The sequence below is a fragment of the Carassius auratus genome, linkage group LG49B (assembly GCF_003368295.1).
Source record: "Carassius auratus strain Wakin linkage group LG49B, ASM336829v1, whole genome shotgun sequence".
Classification (NCBI taxonomy): domain Eukaryota; kingdom Metazoa; phylum Chordata; class Actinopteri; order Cypriniformes; family Cyprinidae; genus Carassius; species Carassius auratus.
Genome location: NC_039301.1, coordinates 682,483 through 709,358, shown reverse-complemented (window position 1 = coordinate 709,358; position 26,876 = coordinate 682,483). Strand labels below are relative to the sequence as shown.

At 33.3% G+C, this 26,876-nt stretch overlaps 1 protein-coding gene across 1 annotated transcript; it reads right to left on the bottom strand.

Annotated features, from left to right (window-relative positions):
- Positions 1–26,801, bottom strand: LOC113068765 (activin receptor type-2B). Its single transcript, XM_026241622.1, has 10 exons — positions 26,349–26,801; positions 8,454–8,661; positions 6,136–6,266; positions 5,047–5,177; positions 4,817–4,960; positions 4,577–4,720; positions 3,574–3,707; positions 3,225–3,478; positions 2,107–2,237; positions 1–896 (listed from the first exon to the last, which is right to left on the bottom strand). Exons 1-10 carry the CDS (start codon positions 26,398–26,400, stop codon positions 705–707), a joined length of 1,521 nt encoding a protein of 506 aa, XP_026097407.1. The 5' UTR covers positions 26,401–26,801; the 3' UTR covers positions 1–704.
- Positions 26,802–26,876: the final 75 nt, after the last annotated feature.

The following is a 26,876-nucleotide window of genomic DNA, read 5'->3' as shown; positions in this document are numbered from 1 at the left end:
AAAAATCAACACTTTTTATGGTCTTTTTTATCAATTTTCAGTAAACTCTCAGCATCACACACACACACACACACACACACACAGGTCTTGCATGTTTAGTATTAGATTCATCAGGGCACCGCTGTATTTCTCTCTGACGTGGGAAAGGCAGTCATGGACCACTTAACACTGGATCCCTGAGAAAGATGTCCACATGCAAGAGTTTCCAGCCATCTCCACTCGATAAAAACCAACCAACTTCACAGTCATCACTCAATAAAACCGAAACGCAAGAAAGGAATCAGTCCAGTCGTCTTTTCAGTGTTCTTCAACACCCGTCAGTTCCGTAAACGACACGCTTTCAGTATTTCTGAATAGCACACTTTCAGAAAGAAAGAGAGATAGATTAAAAAAGTGTTGCATGTGTAACAGTCAAAATGATCCTCGCAGGATTTGCAGAACACTGTTGGATCTTCAAAAAAACCCAGAAGAAAAACGAGGAAAATCAACGGAATCGGCAGAACTGGAAAAGTGGAGGTCAGCATTCATTTGTCGGCTCCTGAATGCGTGTTTAAAAGTCTTCAGGATGATAAAAATACAGTAGAGAGGTGTGCTGGTAGTTACTGATCCCTTCAGGAAAACAACGAAGACAATAATACTAATAAAGTGAAACATGTTGGGATAGAATAGCAGCGGCTGTAATGTGGTTTGAGGTTCTCTGAGGGTCAGATGCTGGACTCTTTGGGCGGCAGGTCCACGTTTGTGAGCGAGGTGACTGTAGAAAGCAGGTCTGAGGTAGTGATGCTCATCAGCCGGCGGATCTGAGAGATTCGCTCCTCCACGCAGCCGGCTGATAACCGCGCCTCGGCGTCGTGATCCCAGCACTCCTCGATCGTCTCGCACATCTGCGCCAGACCCTGCACACAGCACCGATCTCTTAACAGTGTTTAATACAAGTATATATATACATATAAATAGATGGACAGACTTATTACAGTTAGTGGCTGAAGCAACTGTTTTTTAGCTGGATGAACAAACTATAGAGAAAAAAATATATACATTTTATTTTACAAAAGCACAAGAAAATTATATATTTTTTTAACTATATATATTTAATGAAAATTAATAAAAGTAAAATTATAATAAAATAACACTACTTTTAAGTTCCCTAATATTTTAGATTTTTATCCTTCAGTTTATACATTTAAAATGCATTAAATAACAATAATAATTAAAAAAAACAAATTATTAAAAAAAAAAAATTCCCAGACAATTTTCACCACACTAAATTTAAATAATAATTAAATAAAAAAATTTATAATTTATATTTATGCATTCCGCAGACACTTTTATCAAAAGCAATTTACAAACGAGGAACAAAACAAATCATCATATACACAAAGAAAATTACTACATTTTTAACTAAAATAAAAATGGAAAATATTAAAATAAAAACGCATTCAAAACTATTAGTCTCTCAATGATACTACTATAACCCATGCTTTCAAGTTCACAAATTCAGATTTCTACTTTTAAATTTTCAACCTTTTTAATATTTTACAAGTAAAACATTTTCAAATACAACATAAAAAAAAAAATATATATATATGAAAATTATAAAAATATTTGTGATATGTAAAATATGTAATAATATAATATATCAAATTGACATACATATATATACACATATATACATATATATATTTTATTTACAAAACAAATCATCAAAGATTCAGAACATATCTGCAATTTACAATGACATGTGTATTAGAATAGGAAGCAAGCTTTATATTTTTTTAAATGTGTAAATAATAAAGTGATTTATTATTTGTTTATCACAATGTTTTATTTATTTATAGTATATAATTCTAAGACTTGTTTGTAAACCTCAAGTCAATGTTTAGGTAATGGTGCCTTTACTCTGGAAATTATAGTGAATTTTATGCATCTAGTTTATTATTATTTTTATGGTTGGAAGAATAAAATATTGTATTATAATCACTCTAAGTATGCAGTTTATAAAAATGTGTAAAAAAAAAAAAAAATAGATATATTTGTGTCAAATTCTGTGCGCAAATTCACTAAATGAATGTATGAAACTGATGATGCACAGAGAGCATCACTCACTGAATGTTTGAGCCAGCTGTCCTTAAACGCCGGCCGCATCTTCTTATTAACCACCGCATCCTGAAGATCCTCCAGAGATGGATGCTGGCCGATCTCCTCCTCAAACGGCAGCATGTACTCGTCTACAGGACCTGTGGGAACACAGCACACAGCTGGAAAGGGGGCGGAGCTTACATGCTCAGAACTGTCTCGGATTGGTCAGATACAATGGATACACTTTTCCACTAATGAAGAAGTTCGTCATTGATGGATAACAAATTTTAGATATTTAATAGATGGAATGCAATTTAAGAGACGATGTTAAAAAAGTATAATCTTTATGAAATTCACAACTTAGAAGCAGGGTTATTATAATTAAAACTGAAATTAAAATCATTAAAAACAAAATAAATATTAACTGAAGAAAATGCACTAAATAACACGTAAAACTTAAGTAAAAAATAAATAAATAAAAATATATAGGAATATATTACGAAAAAAAAAATCTATAAAAACACAACAATTAGTAAAATTATGAACTAAAATAAAGCAATCGTTAATCGTAAATAAAATAAAGCATAATCGTTTGTTTATATATATATATATATATATATATATATATATATATATATATATATATATATATATATATATATATATATATATATATATATATATAAATATAAAATATATTTATATATATACAAATTACAAAAAAAACTATTTTCACACAAACAAAAAGATTTTATATAAAATTCAATGTCAACTTGATTAAAACAAAAAAAAAAATTAAATAAATTCTCTCTCTCTCTCTCTCTCTCTCTCTCTATATATATATATATATATATATATATATATATATATATATATATATATACACATATACACAAAGAAAATTACTACATTTTTAACTAAAATAAAAATGGAAAATATTAAAATAAAAACGCATTCAAAACTATTAGTCTCTCAATGATACTACTATAACCCATGCTTTCAAGTTCACAAATTCAGATTTCTACTTTTACATTTTCAACCCTTTTAATATTTTACAAGTAAACATTTTTCAAATCCAACATTTTTTTTATGGTGTCAGAGTTGGGTGTCTGACAGGAAGCAGCTGTTTCATCACTTCCTCTCACCGTCAGCAGCTCTGCAGCGAGACACCAGCTCCCACAGCACCAGGCCCATGGCGTACATGTCTATCCTCAGGAAGGAGTCCCTCTGGAAGTTAATGGCCCCCTCCAGCACCTCCGGAGCCATGTATCTGCGCGTCCCGACCTGACCGTGTGTGTCCCCCGGCGGCGTCCCCGGCTCGAAGCGCACCGCCAGCCCCAGATCCCCGAGCACCGCGCTCAGGTCGCTCTTCAGCAGCACGTTCCTGCTCTTGAAGTCTCTGTGGACGGATGCGAGCGGATGCAGTTACACCTCGCTGACTCTCAGCGGCTGACGGGGTATGTGTGTGTGTGTGTGTGTGTGTGTAAGGCTCACCTGTGAGCGATGGCTGGTTTGGAGCGAGGCACGTCTTCGTGAAGATACGCCAGACCGCAGGCCATGGTCTCGGCGATGTGACACAGATCTATCCAGCTCAGCACGTTCCCCTTCAGATGATCCGTCAGAGAGCCCTGACAGTCGACACATCACAAACACTTACTCTAACAGAGCAGTAAGAGCAAGTACAGCTCGGGCAGAACGTGTAAGCTACAGCTTCACGGGGATTACTGCTTTTAGAAAACGGTTATTCCATATACGTAGTAAGGTTTCGCTAAATAAAACAGGAAATAAAGTGTAATGATATTAATAAAAACAGTATTCTTCCACCAAACAATGTAGTTCCTCAGAAACAGCTGTGGGTGCAACAGAGTGGTTGCCGAGCAACACACAGAAGTAAACAAAGGTGAATGTTACTTTGTAATTTACAACAGCTTTGAACACAGCTCAGCCAATCAGAGTTAAGGAGCGGAACTATCTGCGGTATAATATTATATACCAGTTTCATTTTAATTTGATTTTAAGTTGAATTAATTTTGTTGTTCTTGTCATGTTTATTTTTGCATTTTAAAAAAAATGTCTAGATAAGTTACTCATTTAATTTAGTTTTTATTTTACAGTTTGAGTTATTTTAGTATAAAATAAAGCATAACAATTTTTTTTTTAATTTTAAACCTACTTTAATATATCGCTTATCCAGCGTATTATATTTATGTCTAATTCAAACATTTAACTTTTAACTGTTCTATTTTAAGTTTACCTTTAGAGATAGTTTTAGTAATTTTGTTGTGTTTTTATTTTATTTGTAATGCCTATTTAGTTTCTTTTGTTGTTTATTTCAGTTTTTAATTGTATTATTATTTTAAAATTCTAAATCGTTTTAATTTTAAATGTAGTTTATTTTTGTATAAATATGAGAAAAAACTGATTTATAATATTTTTTCAATCTATCTGTCCAGTTTTGTGTACGTTTGGCTCAAGTGTGATGACCTTTGACCCTCACCCGCTCATGAAACTCGGTGATGAGCCAGAACTCCGTCTCCAGGTTGCTTCCGCGTCTCTCGGCTCCGATGTAGCGCAGCAGGTTCTCGTGCTTCATGCCCGGCGTGGAGAACATGTCCCGCTCGTTCTGCCACGACTGCTTGTCCTGAAGATCACAGCACACACATACATTCATCTACTGAAATAAACAGGCAGTTAATGCATTTGTTTCCCTCAAACACAACATGAAATGATTGCGGACCTGAATGGGGAAGATCTTCACAGCTACGTATTCATTCATCATCTGAGCTCTCCAGACTTGGCCGAAGCGTCCTCGAGCTTTAACCTCCAGCAGCTGAAGAGGCTTCAGAGTCAGCAGCGGAGACGGAGGAGACGGACTCGGATCCTGAACACACAGAACACAGAACACGGCACTAGATGGAGCCACAGAAGCACACACAGCTGGACCACATCAGAGACACACAGACAGACCTCGCTGAGGTCCACGTGTCCGTACGGAGGCTTGCGGTGCCGGTACATCCAGAAGCCCAGCAGCAGCAGCATCGAGAGCATCGTGACGGGCAGCAGAGAGTAAACCAACACGATCAGCAAGAGTGGAGGAGACTCCATCACTGACCAGAGACAACAACAACAACACAGATCTCACTCACACAGCTATACTACAACTAGAAATATATACAATTCAAAAATATAAAATGTATAATCAATAAAATTAATGTAAAAAAAATAATAAAATAAAATACAATAAATATACTGAAATTATACATAAATAATAAATTGCTAAAAATTTAAATAGAAAATGAGTAAATAAAAAATACACAAATTCACAAAAACTCATACAAATAAATAAAATAAAAATGCTAATTAAACAAATAAAATGTAAATAAAGACAAGTAACTCAATATTCTAAAATGAGAAAAATGAACGACTATGAATGTATAAAATTTAATTGAATAAGTGCATAAAAAATGTATCCATAAAATAAACCTAAAAAATAAATGTAAAAGTATAATAAAAATATAAAACAAATAAATATATATTAAAATTATATATAATTAATTACCTAAAAATAAATAGAAAATAAGTCAATAAAAAAATACAATAATAAAAATAAATGATCAATAATACAAATACATTAAAATAAAAATAATTAACAAATAGAACAATTACACATTTAAACTTAACATATCTGAAAAATTATGAATATAAACACATACAAATAAACAAATTCTGAATATATATAAATGTATACCATAAAGAAAAAAATAAAATAAAGCTACATAAAAATTACAAATATTAAAATGATACATAAAAGAATGCATTAAAGACGACTACAAATGAAGATATATCAATAAAATAAATGCATAATTTTTTTTTTTTTTTATAAAACATATACTGATCACAAACAAAAGCCAAAAAATAAAAAATAAACACAATCATTGAAAATAAATAAAGAAATAATAAATCAAAACGTTCAAATAACGAAGTTAATTAATTTTATTAATAAATGCGGTTAATGCATTAGCCGTCACTGTTCAGTGTGAAGTGCAGCACTGAGGAGGTTTCTGATTGGTTGTCTCTCACCTGGTCCAGTGATGTCAGGCAGGTGTGTGAACCTCTCGTTACAGAAGTCACCTTCACAGCAGCAGAAGAACACCTGAGGATTCTCCTCGGTGGCCACACACTCCTGTCTGAGACGCACACACACACACACACGCACACACACACGCACACACACACGCACACACACACGCACACACACACGCACACACACACGCACACACACGGTCAACTGTAAAACACTTCATCTCTCGTCTGCTTCAGCATATTAAAGGTAAAGACACTTCAAGAGGCTGAAGAATACATTTTTACAGTGTAACCTTCAGAGCTTAAAACATCCAGAAGCATCCTAACAATTAGTAATTAATATTAAAATAATTAAATTAAATTTATATTTAAATAATGATTTTTACTATTTATACTTATTAAAAAGAAGCATACACATTTTTAAATATTAAAAGTATAAAGTAATGTGTTCAAATTAAATGCATTTGTACATAAAAAGTAATTAATAAAGTAATCATCTATTGAGGATAAATAAATAAATAAATACTAGTCTATTCATCAACATTTTCTCTGAAATATCTTCATGACTACATGACAAATACATTTGTTTAAAAATAAACTAATAATAAATTAACACGCACTGAATAAATAAAAATGTAAAAAAAAATATGATGAAAAATATAAATAAGATAAAATCTTAATAAATAATGAATGCATTAAAATAAATAAATGGCATTTTATATATAAATGAATTAAGAATATTTATTTAAAAATAATAACGAATATCTGGACAGTTTATTATTATTCTTATTATTGATTATATTATAGTTTCGGTTTCAGCATTATTCTTGCTCTGAAATGTCTAAATGAGTTTATGAAATGCAAAAACTAAAATAATTTGTGTAACGATCATGAAAATAATCCTAAAAGGGCCAAAAAGATCATCATTATCTTTATGCAAAACATTATCTTTGTTTCTCTTGAGAGTTTGGGCTGAATGTGGAGGTACAGTAGGAACAGATTTAGAGTTCGTCAGTGAAACACATTGAATGAGAGCAGGTCAGTAACGGAGTGACACACAAAAGAGAGAAAGAGCGAGAGCAGATTGTGCTGATCATCAGTCTCCGTGTCTCTGTGAACACAGACCTGCAACAACAACATCATCACACCTTCACCTGATTTAGATTACTTTAAAATCATATACCTATTTATATATCAGACATAGTGACAACATGAAATGTGTTTAAACTCGAAGTTAAATGAAGGTGCATAGCATTTGGTACAGCATTGCGTTATCAAGCGCAAGGTTGTGGGTTCGATTCCCCGGGAACACATGATAGGTAAAAAGTGTTAGCCTGAATGAACTGTAGGTCGCTTTGGATAAAAGCGTCTGCTAAATGCATACATTTAATTTAATTTAACTTTGAAAAGCAGAGAAAAATGGATTAAAAAAATAATAATTAGAATTTAGAAAAATTTAATTTCTTTAAAGTGGAACAAACAAAGGGAATAAATAAAGAAATTAATTATAATAAAAATAATTTATTTCTAAAATGAATGAAAATGCTGAATAAAATTGTTATATAAGGATAAAACCTGAAAAAATAATAATAATAATAAATAATAATAATAATAATAATAATAAATAATAACAATAATATATATATATATATATATATATATATAAATAAAAGTAGAACAAAAATGGAATAAAAATACAATAAAAAGTAAAAAACTGAAAAAAATGGAATAACTTTTTTTTTTTTAATCTAAAGTTACTGTAAAGCAGAAAAAAAATGGAATAAAAATAGGAGTTAAAAGATTTATAATAAAATAAAAAATTTATATCTAAAATTAATGGAATCAGAAAAACTATTAATATTAAATATAATATTAATAATAAATAAGAATAAAAACCTTATTATTATTATTTATTTTATTGCAGTTATTTTAGTATAATATAAATACTACTATAGTTCTTAACATTTTAATATATTTTATTTTACATATTTTGATGTTTTATTTATAATTTTATTTACACACTTTTTTACATTTTACTGCACTTATGAACAGCAATGATAGTGTTTCCATGGTTACCGCTGTAAACAAACCAGCGCTGTGCTTATGAACAGCAATGATAGTGTTTCCATGGTTACCGCTGTAAACAAACCAGTGCTGCGCACGATGAAAAGAAACGAATAATCGAAACATTTTTGTAAAGACGGTACGTTCCCCTCAGACATATTGATTTCAGCCGGCTCGTGGTTGATGGTTACATCACTAATGTCTAGCGTTAGCGTCTTAGCACTGACCTGTCGTAGCAGTTGAAGTCGTCTAGCCAGCATCCCTTCTTGACGAGCTGGATGCTGCCCGAGCTGTTCCTCCACGAGGCGTAGCAGTGCGAGCGCTTGTCCTTGTCTCCCTCACAGCGCTCCACACCGCTGCGGTTCGTCTTCTCCACCTCCCAGTTAATGTTGAAGTACAAACACTCGTGCGTCTCCACCTCGGCATGACTGGGGCCTGAAGAACACAGAAGACACGGCTTTACTGACCGCAGAAACACTGAGCAAACACAAACAACAACATTATTAGTCTTACTATTTAAACGCATTATCATGATTATACTAGAAAATACATTATGCAAATATAATTATTATTATTATTGCCTATTTGCCTATTGATAACATTTGCGATTTTACATACATATAAATATTGAATAATAAATATATATATATATATATATATATATATATATATATATATATATATATATATATATATATATATATATATATATATATATATATATATATATATACATTTTTATTATTAAATATTTAAACAAATATTATTAATAAATATGGACACAAAATATAAAACATATTTTAAAAATATTACTGATGTTTGCTGTTCCTCAATTCTCAATTTAAATAATAAACCACCATTACTGCTATTAAATATATTAAATGTGTATATTTACATATATTGAATATATATAAATTATTATATTCATTTTCTATTATTAAATATATACATTTAAATTCATTAATATTAATTATATCTACAATTTAAAACATGATACAAATTAGGGCTGTAGTCAACCAAAGAAATGCTTAGTCGACCAAAGTCCTGTCCTGCGCAACGATCAGTCGACTAAAAAAAAGAAAAAAAAAAAAAAAAGAAAAACGTGATGTTTTGCATTTTGATTGAACATTTATTAAACAATTGTCATAAAGTATTTATAAAACAACAACGAAAGAACATCAATAATACAGAAAACTATAATAATAATACAATTCTTTGAAGATTAAGTGATTTTTTTTTTTTACTGCAAAGTGAGGAGCTCACGTCTGGCCACTGACCGGATCCCTTCAGTAATTCCACCGAGAGGACCATGTTTGCAGCGTTGTCCGTTACCACTGACACGCGCTTCTCTGGTGGAATGTGGTAAGTAGGGATGTCAACGATTAATCGATGATCGATTAATTGTCGATAAGAGATGCAATCGATTAAGGCTATCGATGGTCGGTTAACCGATTCATTGTTGGGCTGCGTGCGGCTCATGCGCACTCAACACGTGCGAGCGGCTGTGAGTGACGGTGACGATATATAAAAGCATCATCATTCATTCACAATGTACAAATTAAGCTTTTAGTGTGATTTAAACTTTAAAGTACATTAAAATAGAAACAACATAAAAGTTCTTCAACATTAAATGCAATAGAAATGTAGTTACTAATCATTTCATCAGATAACTGTTTTATATCGTGCGCTTTGCAGGGCTGCGGGACACAGTGACAGGACAGGTAGTCTATTCATTCCTACAACTTGTTAATTCATTCCTACGAATTATTAATGTGGCAATTGTCCATGTTTCATTAATTTTGTTCCCTTAATAACCCATGATTTAAGTGAAATAAGGGAACAAATTAATAAATCGAACGAATTCTTAATTCATGAAATCTTTAATTTCCCTTCCCATGTTTACCACAGTAAGAGATGCGAAAACAGTTATTAAAAGCGAAAGATAATAAAATAAACCTGGGAAATTAGAGGGTTAGACTATGAAGATTTAGGAAAAGAAACAATGCCTAAATATACTGAATTTGTGGAAATTCGTGACCAACCGGCAAACCAGAACAAAGCCGCGTAAATGAAGACTATGGGGTCCAAAAGCATGGTCGCGATCTAACATTTTCCAGTTAACCTATTATTCCTCTAATAAACAAAGCTTTTATACCACACTTGTCATAATCAGATCTTATCATTTCTAAATAAATAATTGCTGGATTCAAAACAGCGATTAATAGGCGCTGTGACCGACACATTCCTGGAGCATTCAGTTTAAATAGACCGTAGTATACCGGTCCACTCTGCTGTTATGCCAAGGACGTTTTTGCTCATATGAAGAGGATCATCTTTTCCGTCTATATGCGAATGCGTGTTAAGTACAAGCCTAGTTTACATTATAAATAATAGTTTAACATTCAAATACATTGCGAATATGGAAACATTTCGATTTGTGCCGAATGAGACATGAGCAATAACCTCCAAATAAATCTAGCCTAAGCCGCGCTCGCTCATCCTCGTCTGCACGCATGCACTGTCACGATCTAATGCGCTGTATGCCGGATTTTTTAAAATCTGACATTTTCTAGGACAGAATCCAGCAGGATCAAATTAATGTGAGCAACAGTGTGTTTTGGTGCAGCAGCGCCGATGTAGTTCACTTAATGTGCAGCGCAGTCACACGCGCTCCACATTTCGGATAATTTTATACATTAATGTCAGTTGAAAACATTGCAATTGTGCTTTAAAATACAACAACGAGCACCACAAAACCATTTAAAGATGCGCGTTCAGCGTTCTCCGTGCGGGATTGGAAACTGTCAACAAAGTAAAATGACCTCAAAAGTATGGCGCGCTCTCTTCATTTTATCAAATGATCATAATCGCATCTATTCATTTTATAATCCTGCTACTAGCATTTTATTCAGACTAAAACCTCTTTAATTCAAGTGAGAAAGCGTTTTGTGTGTGTGTGTGGCTTTTGCACATCCTGTCATACCGCTGACTGCGTGCCTGCAATAGACGCATTTTGCAGTATTATGGTTAACGATTAATCGATTAATTGATCGTTAATTTAAACGACGATCGATCATGGAAATAATCGAAATTTGACATCCCTAGTGGTAAGCGTCCGCGACTTGAGTGAGTCGCGCAGCGACATTTTCTCCCGTGTGCGCTTCATCCATCTGCTTTGTTTCTAACACAACGCTATTCATTTTACAGTCCGCATCGATAAAGTGGACCGTAACTGTTCTAAGCGAAGATCACAAATCAGATGCGAGACCTACAGCCTTGGAGTATTGGAGTAACGGTCTTGTCGTTTTTTTTTCCGTTTTTTTTTTTAAAATTCAGCCAGACAAAATATTTAGATTCCTTGGACATTTTGTCGACTAAAGCCAAAACAAGTAGCTTTCTAACTGAATGAATACAGCAAAACTACCTATATTCCTTACTGAGTGCGAAGCAGCAGTGCAGCCAGCCACAGGTGCGGTTCCCCGTGGTGCGCTAAACTCTGGCGCTGTTATGTCTAAATTAAAGCATTTAAAGTTTGGGATAAAACATAGGCTAATTATATTTAGAATGCAGTAATATATAACTGGTAATAAAGGAATAAATATCAAGGAGTAAATCAATGAAAATTTCTTCATTGGTGAAAAAAAAATTAAAAAAAATTATGCAACAGGTCGACCAGTATAAATGTCAGTCGACCAAGACGGCATCGACCGATTAGTCGACTAAACGACTAAAGTTGACAGCCCTAATACAAATATTGATAACATTAGCTGATTCTCAATTCTTTACTTATTACTATTATTATTACTTTTCATTTATTAAATATAGATCAAAATTAATTATCAAAATACCATTACTTTATTAATACATTATTATTAATAATAATAATAATAATAATATTAAAATTTTCATGAATAATTAATTGAATTAAATTCAAATAAATGTAATCTCATTGGTCAGTCCAACAGGTAGCCCCGCCCCAAACTCACGTCATTGCCCAGGCAACTCAAACAAACAGATCAATGTTTTGAAAGTGACAGGAAGTCAAACTACAGACGACCTGAACATGAATTCAGTGTTTGAAAATCATGATTTCTGAGATACAACTATTTGAAAATCTGGAATCTGAGGGAGCAAAAAAAATCTAAATATTGAGAAAATCATCTTTAAAGTTGTTCAAATGAAGTTCTTAGCAATGCATGTTACTAATCAAAAAAGTTTTTATATATTTAAAGAAGGAAATCTACAAAATATCTTCATGGAACATGATCTTTACTTAATATCCTAATCATTTTTGGCATGAAAGAAAATTGTATAATTTTGACCCATACAATGTACGTATTGTTGGCTGTTGATAGAAATAAACCTTTGCTACTAACACTGCTTTTGTGCTTCAGTGTCACATATATGGTTTGGGCATCTCTGATTTAGTTTAGGAAGAGGACTTGGGCTTGTTTCATGACTCGGACAAGAACACGTTTACTGCTTGATAATATAAGATATAGATAAATCAAACATTTTAACATGAAAAACTATATCAAATATAGAGTAAACAAAACAAATGAATAAACATTTGATAAAGATAAAAATACTTTATTAAATATATAATATTAATTTTATATCAATGCATTATATTACAACAATAATATTAAATATAAACAATAATTAAATTCAAATTAAATATAATTTAGAAAATAATATTCGGTGTAATAAAATTTTTATTGTTAAATTTAATTTGAATTGTTACCATGTAGTTAACTAGAATGTTACATTTTTTTATAAATGTTTGACAAATTAAGATATAGAAAATGAAATCTATATAAAATAAATAAAACAAACATTTGATAGATAAAAATGAACATTAATACTATATTAAATATATACTAAAATTGCAATTCATAATACTAAAATAAGGAATTAGATAATTTAAATAAAATATTTTTTTTTTATTTAATATCAAATATTATTGCCTAGTTTACCTGTCAGCTAAAATGGTTTCTTAATGTTTGATAATGTAAGATATAGAAAATGTAAATAAAATGTTTTTAAAATGGAAAATAATAACAAATTATATAAAAGCACATACACAAAAAATATTTTAAATAGGTAATTAAATTATCATTAATTTAATAAATAATATTAAAATTATTAAAAATATTTTTTAATAAATATATAATAGGAAAATAATGAATAGCTTAAGAATATCAATATAATTTTTAGACTTAATATTTGTAAAAAAATAAACAATAATGAATTGCCAAACAACTACAAGTGGATAAAAATACAGTTGTCAAAATCCCAAAACAAAATGCAAAAATGAAGCATGCACTGATTCATAATTCATATTCTGGCACCGCATTTCTTTTTAAACGAACTGCAATCTGAAACGTAGACGGCCATTAAACTGAATCATGATGGAAAGAGAAAGTTTTCCCTGGAGTCAGATCGATCTAGAGTATGGCTGGAATAAAGACTGAACTGATGTGCTTATTATTATTATTCAAACATGATTCACAGCGATAACACACATCTCTCAACTGCAATCCATTTCATTTATACCTCACTATCTTCCAAGAAGATCCATTTAGTGAATTAAGAGTCCAAACACACGCTGAAGATGGAGATTCCTTTGCATTACAAAACCCTCAATGCCCCAAACAACACTTGCATTGCATTTGAGTCCAGATATGTGTGTGTGAGCGCATCTGATGGCCAAAACACCTAAACATGAGTGTTTTGAGATAAATATGAGCCACAGACAGTCAATACTCACTACTGCACACAACACAGAACATGCTAAAAACATGTCTGCGATTAGCACACACATGCACTTTAATACTGCTCTGATTCAGTACTGCATTTACATTGATGCAGTTAGCGGAGGCTTTCATCCAAAGCTACTTGCATTGCATTCATTACTTTCACGGCATGCTCTCGTTTAATCAATTTCTGTACTGTTTATGTATTATTCATGTACTATGATAATTATTAGGAACTCTAAAATGTGTTTAAAGGACTGTCCTTACCAAAAAAAACATGGTACTTATTTAAAACCGTTTTATGAAAGTGTTTAAAACTGAACAACCTTGTTGTAAATTGTTACTTTTAAATTAGTTTAAAAATACAAAGAGTTTAAAACAAAACAAGGTTGGCATTTCTTGTTTTACAACTTTTTAACAACTTGTAGTTACAAATTGTTACTAAAACGAAAACAAAAAAACTTTACTTACGTTAATAGTTACTAAACACAAACATTTTTTTTTTTTATGTGTTTAGAAAAAAAAGTGTTTAAAATGTTTCTTTTTAAACAAATTGTTACAAAAACAAAATGGAACGTTTATGAACAAAAATATTTTTTTAATAAAAAATGTTTACTTGTGAATTGTTACTAAAGAAAAAAACTATTTATTCAGAAAAATGTGTTTAAAAATGCACAACCTTGTTGAAATTCAGTGACTTTGCAAGGATTTGAAACAGAGTCAGTTCTTATTTTAAAATATTCTGGAGAAGGATAATATTAATGACACATGGGTAATTAACGACACTAAATGGAGTTGAAATTCTCTGGCGTTGTTTCCAGTAACGAATCTGTAGCACTACAACAAAATAAACTTAAAAGAAAAGAACAAAACGCTCCAAAAGTACTTAAAGAACCATTAATGAAATCATAAAGAAACATGGAATCAGAACGGCTGAATTCCTTATTATTTTTCCCAGTCACAGCAAACTTTTTTTGAAGAAGAATTAATCAAATTACTAACCCATTTAATAAAGCATCTTTTAGTCTAATAGATATGACGCTGCATATTACGAAAATTTGTTGGCCCCCTTGATGATTTTTGCTCCTATTTTGTAATTCGCTTTGGATAAAAGCATCTTTTAAATGCATAACATCCAGTTTCTGGTTTTATAAAAACTTGTCAAATTTGGTGAGAGGAACAACCTGATTGCCATTAAAACGCCTTCACAAAAGACAAATAAAACGCTCTAAATTTTTTTATATCAGCTGGCGAAAAACACAAACCTCAAGGAACAATGATCATCATAATCAGACCAGATCGCAATAAAAACAAAGCAGGTCTAATGTTTGATTTCGAGGAAGAGACCGAAACACGGCTTCCTTCCCTTCAAACACAATCATGTTCAGGGTTTAAAGAAGGACTTGATTTGTTCCCAGATGACGGGGATTTTTGAGGGAGTTTGTAAGTAGGTCAGATGAATCCTTGAACTTTTTTTCTTCAGTAGAACAGATTTTTAGCTGAAACTGTGGTCTTTTGTGATTCATGTAATGAAAGTCAATGGAAACTTGTATTTGAGAGCCAAAAAAAGCACATACAAGCAATAAAATGAATACCCGTGGCTATTGACTTTATATTATGGTCTTATGAAGCAAAACGATCGGCTTGTGCAAGAAACTAGAGGGGTGTAATAATGAGAGAAAATTATATCTCAAAATATACTGGGGTATTTTTGATAATGATAATTAAAATAAATTTCACTGAGTGTGTGTTTGTGTTGGTTTAGACCCATCAGGGATAAATAAGTAAACTTCCAGTAGGTGGCAGCAAGTCCGGTCTTAATGAGTGATTTATTAATGAATCATTCATTCATTCAAATGATTCATTCAAACCGGCTGATTCATGTAGAAACAAAAAAGCAACAGTTTTTATGAATGGATCATTGAATCACTGACTCAGATGATTCGTTGAGAAACTGATTCACTGCAGTGTTGCGCCGAGATGCTAAAATGTTATGCTCCAACTATTTTCATTAGCGAAATCGAAGAAAAAAAACAACAACATACAATATTGAGTGTCAGGCATCTGTTTTGATTGAGTAACTTCGAGACACAAATTTGATTTGGTGAATTGGTTCATCTAGATCATGAAAAGGAACCAGTTCAAAAGTATGATTCGTTCGTGAACCAGACATAATGGTAATAATAATTAAATAATAAAATAATGTTCAGTTTCTTGCACAGACTGATCGTTGTGCTTCATAAGGACATGGGGATTAATTTTATGTTGCCTATATGTGCTATTTTGGCTCTCAATGTGCCGGTGCCCATTGATTTGTATATTTTGAATCACCTAGAAGCACGGTTTCAGCTAAAAATCTTCTTTACTGTTCTACTGAAGAAAAACCATAACCTACATATTGGATGACCTGAGGGTGAGTAAATTAACAACAGGTTTTCAATTATGGGTGAACTATTCCATGACCATGCAATTGATAGGACAAAAACAATACAAATTTTGACAATATTCAATATATATCTTGACAATTTTTTATATACATCTTATACTCTTGAAAAATCTTCAGAACCACAGCAAACTTAAAGAAAACACTTTACTAAAAGAATCATTAATTAAATCGTTAATGGAATAATTAATGATTAAATGCAAAATGTAAAAAAAATAATAATAATATAGAAACTTAGAAAAAAATATGAAGTTATCTATAAAACAAAGATTATTAGAGTACGTTTTACAAGAAAATAAAAAAATAATGTTTAATTTAATTTGTTACTTGCTGTTTTACACCAATTTTACCAAATTAACAATAAGTTACATTTAAAATATTTACTTAAAATGTACCTCCATACCAATATAAAAATATAACAATTGTTATTTTTTTTAAATGCCATTTTCCTTTAAAAAAAAATAAGCTCTTTGAAAAACATGAAGAGCAAAGAAATGCATTAAACATTACATAGATAATCTAGTTTGCAAGACTTAACGCACAAATCAGATATTTTGTTCTGTCTGTTCCCATATTTTAATCACAGTCAATCGTTGCATCTTTGGATTCAATCTTGCATTGCATTTGTCAATCCAAAACTTTCTAAAACATCCGAAAGTAGGCGAAAAACGGAGTGAAATTGGCTTACTGTCTTTATAAACTAAATATAGGCCTCCTGCATTATACACAATATTCCCTCATTTTATAGCGTTCCTGTAGCTCAACTGCGTTAGCAGCGCTAGGTTGTGGGTTCGATTCCCAGGTAGCACGTTAGGTAAAAAATATTAGCCTGAATGCACTGTAAGTCGCTTTGGATAAAAGAGTCTGCTAAATGCATACATCTGTTATATCGTCAGAAGAATAAATGCAATAATAACACTAGAATATTAAATGCAGGATTATATTATGAAACTTATTTTTACTTTAGAAAAACACACACTGATGAATCATTCGCAATAGACCGCGAACATTAATTAAACTATTTGCTATAATGCAAGTCAAGTCTAAATGATTACGCCTGACTTTCATTCATCCTTCTTTGGCAATCTGTGGCCTTTTTAACCAGCATCCAATCCTCTGACTAACAATGGCAACAAGTTCAGGCCAAATATCGAATTTTGTCATGCTAAAATAAATAAATGGCAGCTTGTCTCTAGAGGCTCGGAGAAAGACGTTCCCACGCTCTGGTGGTCATTGACGGGCCTCCGCTCGACAGGTGGTCACCGCTGGGTTTTACATGACAAAAGTGCGGCCCCCTTCACCCCGAGATCCATGTCACACACCGTCTCAGCCTTTTCTCACAGAGTCACAGCAACAATGACTGCAAACCACACTCCAGACTAATTATTCTGTTGACTTGAGCGACGCTTTGGGATACGACCTCCAACCAAAGAGACACAAACTACGTATCGGACTCGACTGGATGACTGTATTAAAATCAGCTAAGAGGGGAAAAACTGAGATATAACCATTGAGAAGCTTCTGCAGCGACAAATTAACCATTTAAAGGCGCAATATGTAATTTTTCTGCTTTAAAAATAGCAGAAATCACTATATCTATGTTATATATTTTTTTTTGTTGTGTACTTACATCATCCCGACAGTTTCCACGAACTTTCAAATCCGGAGAAAATTATAGTTTAATTAGAAGACACGGCACGTTTCTTTATTTCCGTTTTGTCGCCCGTCTATGGCGTCATATAAACTTTGACCCCTCTAGTTTATCTAACTTCCTGCGGAACCGCCAAATACAAAGGTGAACAGAAACAAAGACGAGGCGAAGAAGAAAAAGTAGTAGCCTTGATCGAGACTATTATATTTTATATTTATATTCGTATTTAAACCTCAATCAATAACTTAGTTTTGGATCATGATTATGCTTTGCCTGCACGTTCTGTGAAGCGCAAACGCACGGGTGAAATATTGACCCGAGATGGTTTTGGGACAAGAGAAGCAACAAGACACGGGTAAATATTGGAGTTGCATTTCCAAGATAGAGAGAGCTTCGTGACAAGCTGAAACTACAGAGAGATGCCGAACTCGCTTGCATTCTGATAAACAGGTATGCATCCATTCAGCTAACTGTATCTATCCGTATATTTTGTGAAACGATGATGTCTCATGTAAAATGCAGATGGACTAGCTCTCATGTAAATCTACATTTGTTCTATATCTAGCTGAATAAAGTAGCTTCAAATGCAGTTCTCTAACTTGTTCGATATCATAGTATATCTATTTCTCACGCTTTATGTCTATGCTTTAAAACATCTACTGTTGGCAAATAATGAATTGCATTTTCATTAAGTCCGCCTGATCCACGCAGCAAACTTTTTGTTTGTTATCACAAAATATCTACTCTAGAGGGACTTGGCTGTTGTTGTTGATTCTATTTGGAAGTTAAGTTAGGTCCACAAAAGCGCTCATGCGCAGTAACGTTTGTTTATGTTGTTGCCGTTGAAACCGTCTATATCTCTCCTTTCGAAAAGACGTGATTGTCAAAATACTAAGTTAGAATGAGTGAGGAATGATAGGGAGCGACAGAGCGCGTGTTCCAATGAACAACAACTCCCATGAGCCTTACGCTCTTTCCCGACGTCATCAAAGTACGTCTTATGTTATTATTTTGATTGAGTGACCCCTGGTGGCCAAAAATTCCATACTGCGCGTTTAAATCTACTCATATTGGTTAATGTTCATTTACTATTGTTTATTGTTATACGTTTTGACGTACAAAATATATATTAACCAAAATTAACATTAACCAAGGTTAATAAATGCTGCACAAGTATTAATTATTGTTAGTCAATGTAATAGTTAACATGAACTAAGGTCAACAACCTTGTTACTGTTACAAAAAAAAAAAAAATTTTTAAAAGTAAAACAAACAAAAAATGTTTATAACGTGTAATTTGTTACAAAAAAAACCAGAAAAAACATGCTTACTATTTAAAACAAAACGTTAAAATGTGTTTAAATATGTTTAAAAGTGTAAAAGAAAAAAAGTAAAGTTTACAATGTTTCTAAATATAAAAATTTATTTAATTTGTAAAATTGTAAAACCTTATTGCAATTATATATATATATATATACACAAACATTTTTTTACGTTTTTAAATGTCTTTAAATTGTTTAACTAACCTTTTACTCAAAACAAAAAAAAAGTGTTGTAAAATGTTGGAAACATAAAAATGTATTTAAATCAAATTGTAAATTATTAGCCTTCTTAATGAAATAAAATTAAAAAAAAAAACATAAAAATGTTTACAACAAACACGTTTACAACCTTATTGAAAAAAGGTGAAGAAAAAAATTGAAATTGTGTTTTTTTTTTTTTTTTTTTTTTACTGTAATTAGAATAAATTCTTGCTGTTGCTTCTTCAGAAACCCTAAAACAATCATCAGGATAACTGAATAATTCATGAAATCCGAGCCAAAATAATGAAATTCCTTCCACTTCCCATCTCTCTTCCAGCGTGTAGGGGTGTGACGGTTAGTATATAACCGTGAGACCGGCGGTTATAGTTGAACACCGTCATTAGAACTCTATAACCGCCAAAACCATGTCATTAAAATATTTTTTACAAACATTTTTTATCAAAAATTATTTTCATTTTTTAGATAGGATCATAAGATGCGCAATATATCGGGAGAGATGGTTTTTACCACTTAATGAAGTTTTATAAATCATCAGACATGATATTTACCACTTCATTAAATTTTGCTTTGTAGAAAACCTTTCTTAAAAACGAATTTCGTTTTGTACAAATTTTTTCTTAATTTTAATAAATGTTTCATCAACCAATTGCATGTATTTTAATAAATAAAAAGCAAATATAGCAGACAATGATAACCGTGACATGGAAGCACCAGCGCGCCGCGTTCACTTGCACTGCACTGTGAACTAGAGCGCATCTCATCGTAAATGAAACTCAGCGTAGGCCTATGCCTCATACATTAGCATTAAATATCTTTGCTGCATCCTTTCTAGAACAGACAATGCCTTTTTTTTTTTTTTTTGCGGCTTTGAAATTTGCTCAAAAAACTTTGGCGCGGATGATGAGTTTTGTGACAGATCTTCTTAATAAACGGAGGTCTGAAATCTCTGCCCCTTTACCGATCCACTAGCATACTCAAACACACTGGCACACATACATCTGGGAGCTCACTATATCATATTACGGTTGAAAGCTGCTACAAACTATTCAAACATTTTGCCTAGCATCTGTTTAACATCATTAAATCACCTAAACAGTGCTTTCATTGGTATTGAAAACAAATATTGTTCAAGAAACGGTATCGAAGTCTAGGTATTGGTATTGAAACTTCATTTTCAGTCATAACTCATTTTAACTAGTAAGCTAGAGTATTATATAAGTTCACTTATTTAGCGGAATTATCACTAAAAACACGTAAATTCAGCGTCTGGCGTCTCATTTAAGAACTAGAACTGCTCTGAGAGTCACTTCATGAGCATTTGACTGTTTGATTGGAGTAAAACTAGCCTCACATCACATGCACAGAACTGTAAAGGTATTCACAGCAACCTGTCAAAATAAAAGTCCGGTTTAATTTGAAGAAATTTTGCCTATTACAGTTTATCAGTGGAATGTACATAGCCTACTATTATCACTAAAATGAAACAAACATTATTTTTAAGGATTAAATTCACACATTTCTTCCATGTTTTAATTTTAATAGTAAATCCCCTTTGTTTGCCAAAGAATATAAAGTTTGCTTTTAAAGATTTATGAAATTAATGTTTTATGCATTCATTTGATAATGAGAAAAAAATGATTTTCTAAAAGGGGAAAAAAATTCATAAGGCTACTTTAAGAAAAAAAGTATTAAATTCAGTTGTTTTATGCATTTAAATGATCAGACATGCTAAAACACAGAATTTCGTAACAATAAAAAAAATGGTGAGAAAAAAAATAAAATATTTCATAGGGCCCTAAACATGTAAAAAAATAATAATAATAATTTTAAAGTTTAATCTAATTATTTAAAATTAAAATAATAGACTAATTAAAAAGGAGCCGGGAAAAATTAAAAAGAAAAAAAAAAACAGAATCAAGAAAAATTTTAACTAAAAAAAATGAATTTTGAAAAAAAAAAAATTTAAATTTAAGAAAAAATGAAAACTGCTTTCATAGGGCCCCAAACACAGTCCGTTGCACTGTGAACATACATGACCCAGTAATGTGGTGGAATATTTGTGCTAAACAAACCTCACACTAAACCGAACCTTCTGCGTGTTCACGAGCGCTGCATGTGATCTACAACGAGCCCCGTGCGAGAGATAAGACCTGAGGAATATCACTGTTTACCTGCAATATCCCGGCCATGCGGCACGGTCCAGATAAGAGTTATCTGTGCATGTAAACAAACGGCACGGCGAGAACAGTGAAGAGTTTCTGCAGCATGTGCCTGCAACCGCAAACATTATTGCCTCATTTAACAAAATAATGAAATCTGCAACAATAACAAACCTGGGAAATTAGCCGAGACTTGCCAAGCAAGCAAGCATTTCATTTTCAATTACACAGGTGTAAATGACACTCATTGGACTCTGATCATCCGAATGAAACACGAGACCCTGGAAACATCCCTCAGAGAACAACCACATGAGCATCACAGTCGTTCAGCCTTTAACGTTTTAATTCAGTCTGAACTCAATAACTGCCTCTCTCCAGCTCGTGAAAATAAAGGTTTATCTTTTTAAGCTCACATTGGACTTCATGCATAAGTATATACAAATAACACCTAATATAAATATCAGATAAGGCCTGAAATACAGCAAGCTGGCTTTCCTTTATTCCCAGGAGTCCCCAAATCAATGAGTAAGCATTGCAGATCAATTATCCATAAGATACCACACAAAACATACCAAACACAAACATGCCCTGAATAAAACAGATAGATCATTCACTAAAGACCTTGAAAAGCAAAGTTCACAAGTGCTGTCGAAGAAATGCATCCGGCAAAAGCAAATATCTTTTTCAACACACACACAAATGCTGACATACCAAAAAACAACTATTGATTATAAACCTCTGACACAATTATTGCTATTTGCCAAGCCAGGCATCATAACTATTAACGCCAAATTTTAGTTTGAAATCCATACTTAAACAACACAAAAAAACAATTTCTTGATTATTCTTAATCTTTGGCACAATCAATCATTTCTGTTGGGGATGATCCATCATTGCTTGAAATCATTTCCAAATCCAAGGACAAGCTTTTGCAAAGGGTTCAAAAACTACCGTCCAATAGTTTCTGCAGTGAAACCCATGCTTCTAAATAAATCTCTGTTATTGCTAACATTGATCTTCTGCATCATTGAGACGCGGCGCGAAATCACTTTATGTTGTGCACTGTGGGTAATAATCTGGACGGCTGAAGACATTGCTTTCTGTGTAAAACTGATGCTAACAGATTCGTATAAAGACAATGCAATGCTCTCAACATGCACTTGGCTGTTTTACATGTTTTACATAATCACAAACTATGTTTAATGGACTCAAATAAAACAGAACACAATCTGCCTTTATAACCCAAAACAACACATGCATTGAAAATTAAAATTCAACTACTGCTAACTTCCACATATTTGACACGCTCCGAAATGGAAAAGTTGCATTCCAATGAAAATCTTTGGTAATTACCACAGATGATTGATAAACCAGACAATTTTTGACATTTTAGATATTATTGGCATTGCCTGTTGACCGATTCATTAACAAATGTACATTTAGATTGCATGGACTCTGCTTAAATGCATTTTAAATTAAATTTTATCCGACACAGTAAACATTATGCAAAGAGTTGGTGAGAAATCTTACAAATTCAATGCAACATGATGCAACAACTTCTCTCAGTGATTCCAACGGTTTCTTAACATAAAAAAACCAAAATAACTAACACAATAATGAGATGAGAAAACGATAGTACAAGTTTAAATACTCTCAGCAAACAGCCAAACAATTATCTTATAACAGTCATCACACCGTTTATTTATGCTGCAATGCATGCTGTTATCACAAACCCTTAATTCTTCAATATTGTTCAATATTACATTTTTTGTTCAGACAACTGTGTTTGACTAGTTAAGATTACATTTGGCAAACATGGGTTTTATAACAATTCACATTTCTTCCCATAAACTGAAAAATATGGATTATGTACTTGCTTTTTTACAGTGTATGCATGTATCTGATTCTACACAAATATAAACTTTCTATAGAGCATTAAAAACATAATTGGTAATAAAGCTCTTTCTGATTCTGGTGCTAATGATTGACTTAGTAAACATGTGAGAAAAACACAAACTGTTGCTTTAAATCCAAGTTCTTGATTCAGGTGACCATCCTCCATTTCTCACAGCCCCCCCCCCCCCCTCACTCGCTCACTCTCTCTCACTCTCTCTCTCACTCACTCGCTCACTCGCTCTCTCATTCTCGCTCACTCGCTCTCTCACTCTCGCTCACTCGCTCTCACTCTCTCACTCACTCGCTCACTCGCTCACTCGCTCACTCGCTCTCACTCTCGCTCACTCTCTCTCACTCTCGCTCACTCTCGCTCACTCTCTCTCACTCTCTCTCACTCTCGCTCACTCGCTCACTCTCTCTCACTCTCTCTCACTCTCTCTCACTCTCTCTCACTCTCACTGACTACGTTTACAAGCTGTTAAAATTCGGGTTATGGTCGGGTTAAGGTCACTATTCGGGTTTCTGAAACATTCGGGATAACCCGTTTACATGCGTGAGCAGAGAGAGTTACTCCTGTATACATGGAATGTGTAATCAGTCGGCAATATCCCGATGTAAACGGCGACGCACGGTTAGCGTCTGGACGTAAGACGCAATATGCGTCATTTCCGATTCTTCTTCCTGTATCCAAAGACTCAAAAGACCAAGATTCCTTGCGAATAGAACATGCGCAGAACACACATTTTGATGGGAATATGCCGAAACGCGTTTACAAGACCAAATATTCGGGTTAGAAAAGGGGTACCCCAGGTATAATATCCCGGTTTTTAAAAACCGGGATATGAGCATATCTGGTTTTTTGCCGGTGTTTACATGGCCGTGTGCGACCGGGTTATTGCTAATATCCCGGTTTTGAACGGGTTATTGGCTGCATGTAAACGTAGTCAATCTCTCTCACTCTCTCTCTCTCGGTCAGCCCCCCCACCCATGCACCACAGCTCACATCCATATCAAAGCATGCAATCGGCCGTATTTCCCTCTGGATAATCGTCCACAGCTTTCGGCACTGATGATTGGAGCGCTGACGGACTCTACTGTGGTCATTTCAGTCCAGGGAGGTATTCCAGTCACCAGCAACCCCCCCCCCCCCCCGACCCACACCCCACCGTTCAAACACACAAAACCCACCAGACACGGAGCATCTGTGTAATTTGTTTCCTCCAATAGAAGGCTGTTTCAGCGCCACACCACCCTGTTTTTCTTTTTATGGCACCGTGTGCTCCGCCTGGGAATCTTGGAATGCTCTACGAGAAGACTATTACACAACACACACACACACACACACACACTAATGAGCCCTCGCGGCATCGCACACACATTCAACAAGCCTGTCGCCAATGACAGAAACACAATTCACCTTCAATTCAGAAGGAGAAGCTAAAACACTGAAGGATTATATATTTATACATATATCTCTAAAGCTGCTTTCAAACCTTTTTTCACTCTTGTAAACCAATGCTGTCAAGCCTAAATTGAAGTTCTTGAGGTTTTGGAGGAAAATTCAACCCTGACCATTTGTTGTCCTTCTTTTAAAAGACGGTAGACCAAAGGAGGATTAAACTAGTTATGAAGCCAACAACCACAACCTCAAAACATCTGAGAAACAAAACCTCAACATAAAGATATACATCCCTCAGAATACATTCAGGTCCATTTTGACCCAGAATATCAATATGCACTATTTCCAATGAAGAACAATTGATCACTTTTTTCATCTGAGAGTTAAAAGTTCATGCAAATAAAATGAAATTACTTAGTTTGAAAACTTCTCGGAGTAAAACTGATTTAGTTTTGACTCTGTATTGTTAGAAATAAACATATCATTTCCATAACTTGAGATGAATGCAATTGAAATCATTCCAATGGAGTAATGCTGGTAATTTTAAGATTACATGTTATTATACACATCAAATAACATTATATATACATATATATTATTTATGCAGGAGTAATTAAACATTTCAAAGGATTTCTAATTTTGCATTTAATAAAAAAAAAGGGGTAAATGCAATAGTAACATTGCAACATTCATAACTTTGACATTTTTTCCACATTCTTGAGCAAAGCTGTTTATCAGATGCAATCTGGGTTTTAATTGAAAATATTAAGTTATGATGATTTTTCGAGTACAAACAGATGCTGAATGTAAAAAAATTGTTTAATGCATTATGAGGGATATAAAAAAACAATGCCATTCCTGATACTAAATCATGGGAATTCTGTCCTGAAAAGGAAACATTGTGTCCCTATCTCCAATAGTATGATACATATCACTTAATGAATGCATTCTGTATAATATGAATGCAACAAATTATTTAGACACATGTTTGACCATGCATGAGTTATTTCCTAAATGCAACGGTGTAAAAAAATTAAAATCCTTGCGCTGAAGGCTGGCTCAGGATAGTTATGAATGAATGTGAGCACTACATCTGCAAATGACGCAAACACGTCAATATTTCAAATGCATGTATAAATATTCACCAAAACCTGTTGTAAACATGATTCTTAATGCAAACACGTGGCGTTTCAGCAAATGCATTATTATATAAGTTAAGAACATCTGAAAAAACCAATGCACATCTCACCCAAGAAGAATAAAAGAGCGCTCACCTGCACTGAAAGTTCCCAGAAGAAGTGCAAAAGTCAGCCAGGAAGCGAACATATTCCTCTAGTGACACAAAAACACCCCGGGTGTTCTCCTTTTCAGGGTTTTCTCCTTTGCACACATTTAAAACGATCGGGGAAACACACACACAAACACACACAAGAGCCCGAGTGACCGTCGGCCTGATGTCCACCCACCGATCGGGCTTTAATCAAACTTTAACACATGCACAAATCCATCAGGAAAAGCGGCTATTCCAAGAGAAGCGTCTTCCGGTGCAAAAATAACCGGCGATTTCCATCCAAATCCCGTTCGTGTGTGAAGCTTTTCCCGTGCAAGAGCGAGAATGGCAGGACAGGGTTCGATTCTGACATGCACGGAACTGAACTGAGTCCAAAATGGCTTCGGAAAGCGAAACGCATCCAGCAGGGAAACCAATTTTCCCGTTTTACTAGGACGAAGGCTTGGCTCATGAATATTAACTAAGCAACGTGACGCCTACGCTCTGATTGGTCAGCCTTGCCGAGAAGGCC